Source organism: Serinus canaria, chromosome 15 (genome assembly GCF_022539315.1).
Source record: "Serinus canaria isolate serCan28SL12 chromosome 15, serCan2020, whole genome shotgun sequence".
NCBI classification, from domain to species: Eukaryota; Metazoa; Chordata; class Aves; order Passeriformes; family Fringillidae; genus Serinus; species Serinus canaria.
Window position 1 is genome coordinate 13,640,082 of NC_066329.1, and position 12,376 is coordinate 13,652,457.

At 50.4% G+C, this 12,376-nt stretch overlaps 1 protein-coding gene across 4 annotated transcripts in view; it reads left to right on the plus strand.

The window, feature by feature from the left end:
- Positions 1-12,376, plus strand: part of ADGRD1 (adhesion G protein-coupled receptor D1) — a 79,759-nt gene that overhangs the window by 39,839 nt on the left and 27,544 nt on the right. For 3 of the 4 annotated variants that reach the window (XM_030233213.2, XM_050980678.1, XM_050980679.1), the window contains 3 exons: positions 3,237-3,340; positions 5,609-5,720; positions 10,262-10,415. In XM_030233213.2, the coding sequence (XP_030089073.2) occupies positions 3,237-3,340; positions 5,609-5,720; positions 10,262-10,415 (370 nt within the window). Of the gene's footprint in view, positions 1-3,236; positions 3,341-3,593; positions 3,649-5,608; positions 5,721-10,261; positions 10,416-12,376 lie in introns of all 4 variants that reach the window. The other variant, XR_007778929.1, reaches the window with a different exon arrangement.

Consider the following 12,376-nt stretch of genomic DNA (forward strand, 5'->3'; position numbering starts at 1 on the left):
TTACTGTTTTATATTCCCCATCATGCAGGAAGCCTGTAAACTCTCAAAAAGACAAGCTGAGGTAAGGCAAAACCAGCCCTTATCAGGGCATTGGAATTAATTGAAATAGTTCCTCAATTAATGGGGCCCAATGCTTTGACAGCCCAGGCACTTCTGACAAATTGCTCCTTGTCGTGCCCTCAGAGGAGAGCACAGCACATCCAGATGTGCAGTACAGCTGGGCTGAGAGGTCTGTGGGGATCTCTTCCTCCCTCTCTGCAGCCCTGCAGGGAGGCTGGAGATCATCCCAAGCCTCTTTTTGTGCTCCCTTGAGTTCTTTCCCTGCAGTTCCCACCTGCTCAGGCAGGAGCTGCTCTCAGCCCTCCCTCTGGAGCAGCCCTGCAGGCTCCTCTGGCTCCCTCCTAGCAGCTAAACCTGGCTCTAAGCTGAGCCCAGCCCTGTCCCTCACTGCAGGTGCTGCTTTCCCAAAAGCTGGCACCAGACTGGAGTGGGTGTTGGTTTAGGGGCAACACCCTTCAGCCTCATCAGGTGTTGGGGGTGCTCTCCAGAGCCAGAGCAGTTTCCAGCTCACAGGACCTGTGCAGGCCATTTCAGGTTTCACTGAATCTTCTACATTTTGTTGTAGAAGAGATTTGTTTTTTCCCTTTTTCATTTCTAAGTCAGAGGGTTCACATTTTGTCCTGCCCTGCAGGGGTTTCTGGAGAAAGACTGAACTAAAACCCAGAGACAGACTTAGAAACATCAAAGAAATTGGAGAGAAAAAAATCTCTGTGTGATCAGTATCTTCTTTTGGATTACTTTGGAAAAACCAAACAGTTTGATCTGGGGGGGATGGAACATTTCCCACATGGAAAGAACTGGGTTTGCTCAGCCGGGAGAGGAGAAGGCTTCAGGCTGACCTGGCTGTGGCTTCCAGCACCTGCAGGTCCTGCAGGATGGAGAGAAATGTTCACAGGAGCAGGGACAGGAAAAGGGGAATGGCTTCAAAGGGAAGGAGGGAAGGACTGAGCAGACATTGGGAAGAAATTCCTCCCTGGCAGGGTGGGCAGCCCTGGCACAAGTGCTCAGAGCAGCTGGGGCTGCCCCTGGGTCCCTGGCAGTGCCCAAGGCCAGGCTGGACAGGGCTGGGACACCCTGGGACAGTGGGAGGTGACCCTGCCATGGCAGGGGTGGCCCTGGATGTCTTTGAGGTCCCTTCCAACCCAGGCCTTTCTGTGATCCTGTCATTTTTGCCCATTTCCCCTGGTTTGCTCCTTGATTTCTGCGTTTGTGACAGTGAGGGCACCACTGATCTCACCCCTCTGAGATCTCTACCAGGACACAGCAATGTGAATCTGAATTCTCCCTGGGCAGGGGAACTCTCCAGGGAACATGTTCTGCCTTAAGCACTGCTGAGAAATACTGATTTTGAGAGACTTTCCATCTGAAAGCCTCCTCAGCTCCCCTCCTCCTGCAGGGCTGAGAGCCACCTGCAGCCAGGGAGGAGGGTGGAGGCAGCAGGAAATAAGGCCCATGCCTCTTGGACATGAATGTACCTGATGAGGGAATCACTCCTCAACTGCTCCATTTGCCACACAGATTATTGCAGGAATGTTCTGGAGAATGCCTGGGCATGCCTTCCTTGGGGGATGAGGGATGACAGCAGCTCTTCTGCAGGAATTATCTGGAGCTTTTAAGCTGTTCCAGTACACAGAACTCTTTTGTTTCTGTAATTGATGCTGCCCAGTCAGGGAAAAGAAATGTGTCTTTGGCTGGCAAAGAAAAAATACTCAAGAGCTGCATCATATTTCCCAGGAACAGAGGCACCATAGCAACAGTTGTCTTTCAGTGCATCCCTGGAAGGCTCTCGGAGTGCTGGGAACTCAGCACAGGTGGGCTGCTGCACCTGCCAGATAATCACACTGAAAACCTGCACACACAACACATCCTCGTGCCTGTGGTTTCCCATGACCACACTATTTCCCTCCTGTAGAAGGAATTTTAACGGGAGGTTTACTGGGAGAGCTGCTTGGGTTTGGTAATCTCTGATGGAATACTTTGTTTGGGTGGGAAATCTTATTGTGTGTGTGGAAAATAATAGAAAATCCCAAACATGTGTGAAAGGACTAGTTTATATTAGATGAATGTGCTGTAAAAAAGTTTTGGAAAGATATCATTCCCTTTAGTATATTTTTATAACCAATGAATTATTTTTCAGTTTGGAATTTAATTAATAGTAAATTGAGATTGGAACAATAACACAGCATTTCAAGCATCATAACATAAAACGTTTTGATTGAGTAATTTTTTCCCTTCAGTTTATGAAAATGTCAAGTCTATCCAAAATCAAGTCAGGAAAAATGTTTGAAAATTCTTCTAGGATGAGAAAGCTTTTTCCTGCCCAGCTCTGTTCTACTTATTGCACATTAACACTGCCTGGCTCCCCTTGCTGGGTGTGGCTCTTCTGTCATTCTTTTATGAGAACTTGCATGGAACATTAACCACATGCTGATTAATTTAGGATGAGTGGCCAAACCCCCTGTCCTCCTTGCACTGACTCTGTCCAGGTTTAACCCAGATCCTGGTGGAGAGCCATGGAGTTGCAGTTTAAATGTTCCTGAAAACGGCACTGCCTCCACAGGAGATGCCAGCAGGCAGGAGCAGAGGCTGAGAGCAGAGGTTTGCCCTCCTGCTGGGGTTTCCATGCTGCAGTGCCAGCCCAGCTCCCTCAGCAGGCACTGCCAGCTCCCTCCACTGCCCAGAACCAGAGATGGATCTGTCATTTCAGGGCTGTGAACAGCTCTGCTGGGGGGTTCTCTGCTTTGCTGGGACTCCCCGCACAGTGGTGCTTGCACAGGATGGGCATCCCTGGGGGCATCCCTGGGGGCATCCCTGGGCCCTGTCAGCTCCTGAGCCGAGCTGCCAAGGCTGCCTGAGCCTGCAGCCACGGCAGGAACTGCTGTTGACCCAGGCTGTGACACAGGACAGGGACTGAGCACCACAGGCAGGGCAGGGCTCAGTGTGGCACCTGCTCACAGCTCTGTTCTGGACTCTCAGCTCAGTGTGGCACCTGCTGACAGCTGTGTTCTGGTCTCAGTGTGTGGCACCTGCTCACAGCTGTGTTCTGGTCTCAGTGTGTGGCACCTGCTCACAGCTGTGTTCTGGTCTCAGTGTGTGGCACCTGCTCACAGCTGTGTTCTGGTCTCAGCTCAGTGTGGCACCTGCTGACAGCTGTGTTCGCTCTCTCCCCGCTGCAGCTGCCGAGAGAACACCAGGTGGCCCTCTCCTCCATCACTTACATCGGCTGTGCTCTGTCCATCCTCTGCCTGACCATCACCCTGGTCACCTTCGCCGTGCTCTCGTGAGTAATTTTAACTTGGTACCTGCTGAGCAGCCAGCAAGGCGAGCAGGATCCCTTCGGCTGCTCGGGGTAAAACAAAGGCTATTAATTCTGCAGCCTGCCTTAATTAGATTCTGCACGTGTATTTGTAACACTTGGTTGGTTATTTCTAAATTACTTTCATTTCCTGAAATGGGATGGTCTTTATATAGCAAGCTATTTCAATCTCGTGAGAGGTTTTAATTCCTTTTTAACTGTCCATGCTTTGCTATAGTTCAGGAACCCTGCAAAGAGCTGGTGGGAGGCCGTGGTCTGGACTCCAGCAGGAGGTGAGCAGGGGCTGCAGGACCACCCCCTCTGCCCTGCAAGGGCTCCCTGTGCTGGGAAGGGTCTGCCCAGGGCACTCAGGACCTTTATTCCTGTTTATGTTCCCCCAGTGACAAAGGAGCTTGAGGCCCAGCTGGGCTTGATACAAACATTTCTGGCAAAAAGCTTTCCTAAAGATTTGTGCTAAATAAGAAACAGAAAACCTGACTAAGGGTGAAGTAACTTGTCCAAGGTTGAGCAGCACTTTGGGAGCACAGCAAGGAGTGGGATTCCTGTCTCCTTTCACACACTCAACCACATTGTTCCCACTCTGGAGTCTGAGTCTTGTTTTCTGTGCCCAAGCATGCATTTTGGACATCCTGTTAAGAGGCCAGTTTCTAGGGAAAAGGGCTAGCTGAACCTCAGTGCACTGATTGCAATGTTTGTTTTTTCCAGACCCCGAATTATTTATTATTTCCGAGTTTCGAGGTCTGTGTTGGTCATACTTGGATTAAGAGCATAACGTGTGGCAAAATCCACTCTAAACAGCCCAAATCTCCTCTCTGACACTGTGCTGTTGGCATGTTTAGGCTGAGGGGATGATCTGCTCCATCTTGGTCTGGGCTGAGGGCACGATTGGGTGTTAGAGTGCTTAGAAAGGAAAAAGGAGCAAAAGGAGGAGGTGCAGCAGGGCTGAAAGCTCCTGGAGGAGCTGGAGGCAAACAGAAAACCTGGAAGAGAGCTTGGAGCCAGCTGGCTGTCACAGGGTTCAGCACCCCACCTCCACACAGCACCCTTCAAACTGCCAGCTGAGAACAATCTGATTATCGTTTCCCTGGAGAGCAGGGTCTCATTAGGCAGCTGAGGGGGAATTTTGCAATGTGCTGTTGGATGGCTGTGACATAAGTGGAGAAGAATCTGGCGAGTCCTTTGCTGCTCCACGTGCTGGCAGTGGGAGCCCTGCTCCCCTCCCACCTGGCACTGCCCAGCTGTGGCACAGGGAGCTCCTCAGCACAGAGCCACTGGCAGCTGGCAGAGCATCCCTGAGCTCCTTTTGGGATCTCAGCCCTGCTTGTCCTCTCCCCCTTCACCCCCGTTCCACGGAGCAGGGCAGCAGGAGGTGCACTGGAAGGGGAACCTGTTATCACCAGGACTGTTTGTTTTTCAAAGAGAACAGAATTTAAGGCAAGCCTGAGATGTTCAGATCAATGTTTTTGTTTTCTGGTTCCTATTTTGGGATGAGAACAGAAACACGAGGTCAGCAGACTTCCAGGAAAGCCTGTTCTTGTCAGATGTCCAGCTGGTTTTGGAAAAGCCAAGGGAGATATGTGCAGATGATGTTGAAACCACAGTCAGGTCCCTGTCAAGGCAGGCACTGCCCATCAGTGCATGGAGCTCTCGCTCCTGTGCTCAGAAGTTATATTTGTATAAATATAAATTGAAGTTATATTTGTATAAATCAGAACTGGGAGCAAAGTCTTTTCCCATTCCCTTATTTCCCAGAAAGGCAAAGACCAACCAAACAAAGCCAGAGTGGGCACAGGTGCCACGTGCTTTCTGTGAGGAGCAGGTGTGCCCTCCTGGGCAGCCCAGCCCCTCCAGGACCAAGCCCTTGCTGCCGTTCTGTCTCTGGCCACCCCTTGCTCACCTCCAGTCCATGTTCTGCTGCCTCCAGGGGAGCAGGGGATGCCCAGGCTGCTGGCAGGAGAGCTCCCAAGGCCCCAGGGTGCCCCCAGCCACCCCAAGAACCAGCTTAGAGCTTGCTGCTGCGTGCCCTGGTGGCCCTGGAGCCGTGCTGAGGTGTGTCTGTGCCCTGCTGAGGTGTCTGTGCCCTGCTGAGATGTGTCTGTGCCCTGCTGAGGTGTGTCTGTGCCCTGCTGAGGTGTTTCTGTGCCCTGCTGAGATGTGTCTGTGCCCTGCTGAGGTGTGTCTGTGCCCTGCTGAGGTGTCTGTGCCCTGCTGAGGTGTTTCTGTGCCCTGCAGGTCTGTCAGCACCATCCGCAACCAGCGCTACCACATCCACGCCAACCTGTCGAGCGCCGTGCTGCTGGCCCAGGCCCTGCTGCTGGCCAGCTTCCAGCTCAGCCCTGCAACCGTGAGTCTCAGGGGTCCCTGGGGCAGCCCAGCCCCCCAGCCGTGAGTCTCGGGGGTCTCTGGGGCAGCCCAGCCCCACAGCTGTGAGTCTCAGGGGTCCCTGGGGCAGTCTCAGGGGTCCCTGGGGCAGTCTCAGGGGTCTCTGGGGCAGCTCAGGCTCTAGACCAGGGAGGCTGTGCCAGGGGAGAGCTGCCTGTGGCACACCCTGGCCAAAAACACCGCCCTGCTGCAGGGGAGCTCCTCAGGCAGGGTGCCAGGTCCAAACCATGACACTGGCACCCAAAACAGCCCAGGCAGAGGGAGACAAAAGGGCCAAGTTGACAGCATCACTCACCAGTATACCCAGTTTCCTCCCACTGTTAATTCTAAAAATGCAGTTTAAAGTAACACAAGGTCTCTGATGGGAAGTTCACCTGGAGAGCAGAAACAAAACCTCACTTTACAATAAACCTCCAGGTGCTCTGTGTTTGTGCTGGTAAAAACTTGGCTACTTTTGTGACCAGCTGCTGCTCCACATTATTTTTCAGAGGCAGCCAGTGGTGTCTGCTATTGGGGGGGTGGTGGTGGGGGTATATGAGAAAAAATACTCAGTAGAAGTAAATGTGAGGTTTGCACATTGTTCATTTTGCCAGTACAACAGCTACCTAAATTTATATTCAGCTCAGATGGGCTCCCTTGAATTTCTGTTCCGTTTATAAATAACTGGAATGCCTGGTTTGCACAGGCAGTCATTACCTGAGGACTCGGAGCACTCTGGAAAACTCAGTTCATATTCTTTTGCTGTTTGACATTGGGGTGGGTCCTGAATGAGTCATGCAGTGTGCAAGGGAGAAAGAACGAAATGGAGACATTGGAGAGCCCAGGAGATGAAGCTGAAGACAGTAGAAACCAGGCATGAAAATAATCCTGTTTAAGTAGAGAGCTAAAACCCCGTGTGAAGGACTCGGGCTCAAGGGATGGGAGGCTCACTCAGCACGGCAGCCTGGGGATTCTCACAGGGTTTTCTCTTTCATCCATCCCAAAGTGTCAGACAGGTCAGCTGAGTCACTCAGATGGGCTGGGAAAGCCTCTCTGCAGCTCAGCAAGGCCAGCCTGGCCCTCAGCCTGCTCCAGTGTGGAGCTCCAGCTGTGGGCTGCTGTGGGGAGGAGGAGGAGGAGGAGGAGGAGGAGGAGGAGGAGGAGGGAGAGCCACCTTCTGCAGGGACCAGCCCCAGTGCCACCTTGTGTGTGCTGGTGTGGAGAGGAAGAGGAGGAGGAGGAGGAGGAGGAGAGCCACCTTCTGCAGGGACCAGCCCAGTGCCACCCACCTTCAGGAGCTGCCCTGGTGACCCTCAGGCCCCGCTGGCTGTGTCCAGCCTGTGAAGCTCCCACAGGCTCCGGCTGCAGTTCAGGGGGTGCAGATTTGGGTGCACATTTCCTCCTGGCCCCATCCCAAACCCACTTTGGTGAAATGGGGATGGCAGCTCCAGGAGGGGAGACCTGCTTCACTCCCCAGGTTTGAGAAAGGAAACGCTTCACAGAACCCCTGGGTTTTTAGCCCTGCCTCCTCTGTAATTGTTTGGGATAACTCTGGAGATCTGGAAGTCGCAGACCTGATGCAAACACTGTCTGCTGGGCTTTTGTTTTCATTATTTTCATGCTTTGTCCTCCTGGAATCCGGGGGGTTGTGATTCATCTTTGATTGGTCTCCTGTCGTTACCCACTCCTGACTAGCTTTGACAGCAGCCTAAATGCCTTTAATTGCAGCTTTAATTGAGAGGGAGGCAGCGTTGGCACTAGCAGGTGCCAGTCTAATCTCTGCCAGGGCTGCTGGGTGGGCTGAGCCCTTTTGGGGGCCTGCAGGACCCTCTGTGTCCCCTGAGGAGGCTGGCATCGCCTCCCTGCCCTGAGCCTGCCCATCCTGTCCCCTCCCTGGCTCTGGGGAATTGCAGCTTTGAGTGCAGGTGTGGCACACAGCCCTCCCTGCTCTTTTCAGGAGCGTCAGTTAATGATTTACAATTCATTCCACAGCAATTTTTCTTTTCTAGAATAACAGTGGATTTTTTTTCTCTTTTGTAGAATAATAGTGATTTTTACCCACAAAGCTCTATCTTCACAAACAGGATTTTAATCTTTCCAGTACAACTAATTTATTCATTTATTTATAAAAAGCTGGTCATTGACACCTGTCATCAATAGTTAAGTGATCATGGCATGTTCCAGGAAGGCAGTTCTTCCCAAAGCCAGGATGTCTTTCTATGTCTTTATATTACTGAGACACGGGAAAATGAAAATTGAAGTATAAGGTGTCAGCCAGCACTGGGCTTTTCCCAGCCCAAAAATCTGATGTCTCCACTATCTGCAGTTCTGGATCAGGGTATTCATCTCTTTCTCACCCAATACTCCTGCCTGGAATTGCTGGAGACATCCAAAAGGAGAGGTGAAACAGCCTGCTTTTGTTTGTGCTACAGCTGTAAAATCACCTATCTGTTTTGAGACTGCCCTCAGGAAAAAATGACAAATATTCCCTGGCCTTCCTGCAAGCCTGCTGTACCTTCTCCTCAGCAACAGGGCAGGGCTGGCTGCTTTTGCTGTTCCACCCCCTCCAGCTGCCAGCCCTGAGGGCAGCAGGACCAGGTCTGCCTTTTCAGGGCATCCTGCCCAGAGTGGGAGATTCAGGGGTGCAGAGGAGGGACCTGCTTGGCTTCAGTGGGGGAAGGCTCAGCCCCTCGGGGCTTTCACTGCAGGCAGTTTTGCCATGGCAGAGTCACTGCTAGGCAATAATTAAGGCAAAAAACCCAACCAGAACGAGCAGCAACTCTGCTGTGGATTTTATGTACAAATCTGCAATAGGTATTATACAAAATTCTATCCAGACCAGCCTCCTGCTACTTCACTGCGTGCATTTTTCTGCTGCTTTGTGATTCATGTTGTTTGGCTGCTCTGAAGTTGGAAAATATCCCTTTGACAGAACTAGCCTGTACCTCAGCTTTATGTTGCATTTAGATTTTTGTGCACTAATCTTCTGGTAGAAATCAAAAGGCATTAAAGTGGATTTTATAGCCTTATGATAAAATTAACTGGAAAGGCTCTTACAGCTTTTGTCAATAAGCTAATCTGGTTTAATGATATGTCACTGAACTTTGTGGAATACTAAACCACATGCAGGCCTCAGTTACACAAATTAACCCCAAATTTATTGCTTTTGAGCACAGGCAGTCCCACTGGATTTGCATGAGAAGGTCCTTGCACCAGTCCAGGTGAGCCTGGCAGGAAAGGCTCCATTCTCATTGCACTCCCCAGCCCCAACATTCCAATTTTCACTGGAGTACAAACTCCCAAATCATCAGCACAAAGAACAAACCCCAGCCCAGCCCAGCCCAGCCCAGCTCCCCCAGCAGGGAACTGACCACTGACACCTGAGGCAGCAAACTGGTTCCTACTGGTGCAGCTGCCCCAGCACAGCCCAGAGCCCTCCTGGGGCTGAGGGGGCAAAAACCAAAAACCTTCCCAGCCTGGGCGGGGGGCAGGCAGCCCCTGGGGACTGAGCAGGGCACAGAGGGTGGCACAGAGCAGGGCACAGAGGGATGGCACAGCTGCCGGGCACTGAGGGATGGCACTGAGGGATGGCACAGCTGTAGGGCACAGTGTCCATGCAGCAGCCTGCCACACACAGGGCAGGGCTGAGCTGAGCTGGGGCAGAGCAAACCAGGTCCTCTCGTGGGCATCACCCTGGGGACATCACCCTGGGGACATCCCTGCAGTCACCTCTGCTCTGTCCCTGAGTGATGGGTGCAGCCACTCTGCTGAGACCTCCTTGAAAGAGAGAGTGAGGAAGGGGAAAGCAGAGAGTGAGGAAAGGGAAAAGCAGAGAGTGAGGAAGGGGAAAGCAGAGAGTGAGGGAAGGGGAAAGCAGAGAGTGAGGAAGGGGAAAGCAGAGAGTGAGGGAAGGGGAAAGCAGAGAGTGAGGAAGGGGAAAAGCAGAGAGTGAGAAAAGGGGAAAATTGGAGAGAGAGTGAGGAAAGGCCAGTGGGGAGCCCCTGAGGCAGGGGAAGAAGAAGAAGAAGAAGAAAGGATCCCATTCTGTTTTTAAGGCTGGTCAGACAGAGGCACAGAGAAGAGTTGCAGATGGCTGAGAGGAGCAGCTCCAGGAGGAGCAGGGTGCAGGACAGCCCTTGCACCCCACTCCTCTGACTCCTGCATTTATTACAGGCTCAGCAGGCAGATGCAGACACTCAGTTTGATTCCCTAAATATTTTGTAGACTTGAATGGGAGTGTTGCTCCTACTGTCATAAATAAATAACACATTTGAGTTCCACACCACACTTGGCAATGTTGTTAGGGCATTTTTTATTATTATTTTTTTAAAGGTAAGAGGATTTGTCACTCTGAAGCTATCTGAAAATGCAGTAGAAAAATGAAATTGTCTATTGCTTTCTAAGACAGTTTTACTCCCAGATTTAGCATTTAGCCTGTAAATGTCTATAGAAGTTAAAAAAAAAAGAGAATTGTTGTGACTGTATCCCAAAGAACTAATGTGTTCATTTTTACTCTTAATTTAGCTGCCTTGCAAGATATTGGCCATTCTCCTTCATTTTTTCTTCCTGAGTGCGTTTGCATGGATGCTGGTGGAAGGATTTCATCTCTACTCCATGGTGATCAAAGTATTTGGGTCAGAAGAAAGCAAGCACTTCTATTATTATGGAATTGGATGGGGTAAGCATTTAGAGCTGCTCACTCTAAGTCTCCTCACTGTGGGACAAGATTATACTCAGAGGCATATTTGAAATTGTCATCTTGTGATCACAGTTTGCTCACTGAGGGCTGGATCAGAAAGTGCTGAATCGTTTTTGTGACTGCAGTGGGGTGGCAGAAGTGCAGTCCTTGAGGGGCTGCAGTGCAGGGAGTGCCACAGCCCCTGCAGGCCAGGCCAGACCCTTGTTTGGCACACCAGGGAGGTCTCACCACGCTGCTGAGCTCTTGGTTTGGTTCTCACTCACACCAGGGCCTTTCTCCACCTGCATCCTGCAAAGTCCTGCAGGAGAAGGGCTCAGGAGTGTCAGGAGGCTCCAGGGGTTGGTGCCTTCTGCAGCAAAGCTTTCCAGTCCCCCCATTTGCAGTGACAGAGTTGTGGTGCTGGATGCTCTCCCACTCCAGCCAGCTTCCTTTCCTGCAGGAGCTGCCACAGAGTGAGGACTGTGTTCTCAGCTGTCAAATGGCATAAATTCCATAATTTCCTGTTCTTTGTTGCCCAGATCTGATGTAACACAGCAGAAGAAAATCACAGAAAATGAACTTCCCAATATAAATTGGGAGAATATACTCATCCCCATCAAGCAAAGTAGATCTTTTCATCATTGGAGGGAAATACACTTTCTTTTGTGTCCAATGCTTCATCTTCCCCAATAAATGACATACTTAGGCTTTTAGAATTGATGTCCTAAAATTGTTTTGAATTATCTGCCACAGAGTTTCTACAGCCTGTTTTTTTTTGTATTCTTTGGGGCTTTTCCTTGTACAGAAGTCACAGAAGCTTTATAAATACAGTGCTTCTAAACTACTGAGGATACCCCATATCTATAAATATATCTGCATATAAATACATAAATATGTATAAATGTACTTCTAGCTGCAGTTATTAAAGAATGGAAATACTTCTTCCAAAAATGCCACTTCTGCCAGTGCTGGAAAACTTTACACAATTTGTGAGGATGGTAGTGGCAAAATTAAGCAGAAATTGCCTGTCAGAGAATTTTAACCCTGATGCAGAAAGCCTAAAGAATTAAAAAGAAAATTGATACTTTAAGCTATCATGTTTAATACTCTGTCTGGGACCTGTTTATTAAATTCTGTAAGATGATCAAAGCTCAAACCTTCACATTTTATTAAATCATACAGGAATTAGCAGGCAATCATTTAATATTTGAATGGATGGCTTTCACTGCCTTCAGAACTGCTGGCAGTGAACCTCTGGCCTCCTCTCCAGCTCCTGGCCTGGAATGAAGTGGCACAACAGGGCCAGAGCAGCTCTGACACCACAACCAGATCTGCCTCTGTGTGATTTGGGTGATTCCTGAGGCACCAGAACTGCCTCTGTGTGATTTGTTTGATGTAATTCCTGTGTCACCAGAACCAGAACTGCCCCTGTTTGATTCCTGTAGATCAGGAGCAGAACTGCCTCTGTGCAATTTGTGTGATTCCTGTGTCATCAGGAGCAGATCTGCTTCTGTGTGATTTGTGTGAGTCCTGTGGATCAGGACCAGATCTGCCTCTGTGTGATTTGTTTGATGTGATTCCTGTGTCACCAGGAGCAGAACTGTCTCTCTGTGATTCCTGTGGATCAGGAGCAGATCTGCCCCTGTGTCATTTGTGTGATTCCTGTGGATCAGGAACAGATCTGCCCCTGGGTGATTTTTGTGGATCAGGACCAGAACTGCCTCTGTGTGATTTAATTCCTGTGGATCAGGAGCAAATCTGCCCCTGTGTGATTCCTGTGTCACCAGGAGCAGAACTGCCCCTGTGTGATTCCTGTGTTATCCCATGGATGTTCCCCCACCTCCTGGGGCCCAGCCCAGTGCACCAGTCAAAACCACCTGCAAACAGAGTTTCCTCTAAGCACAGGAATCTTGCAGACCTCTGGCACATTTATGTTAAATTCAGTCAGATTTGACTGGGTT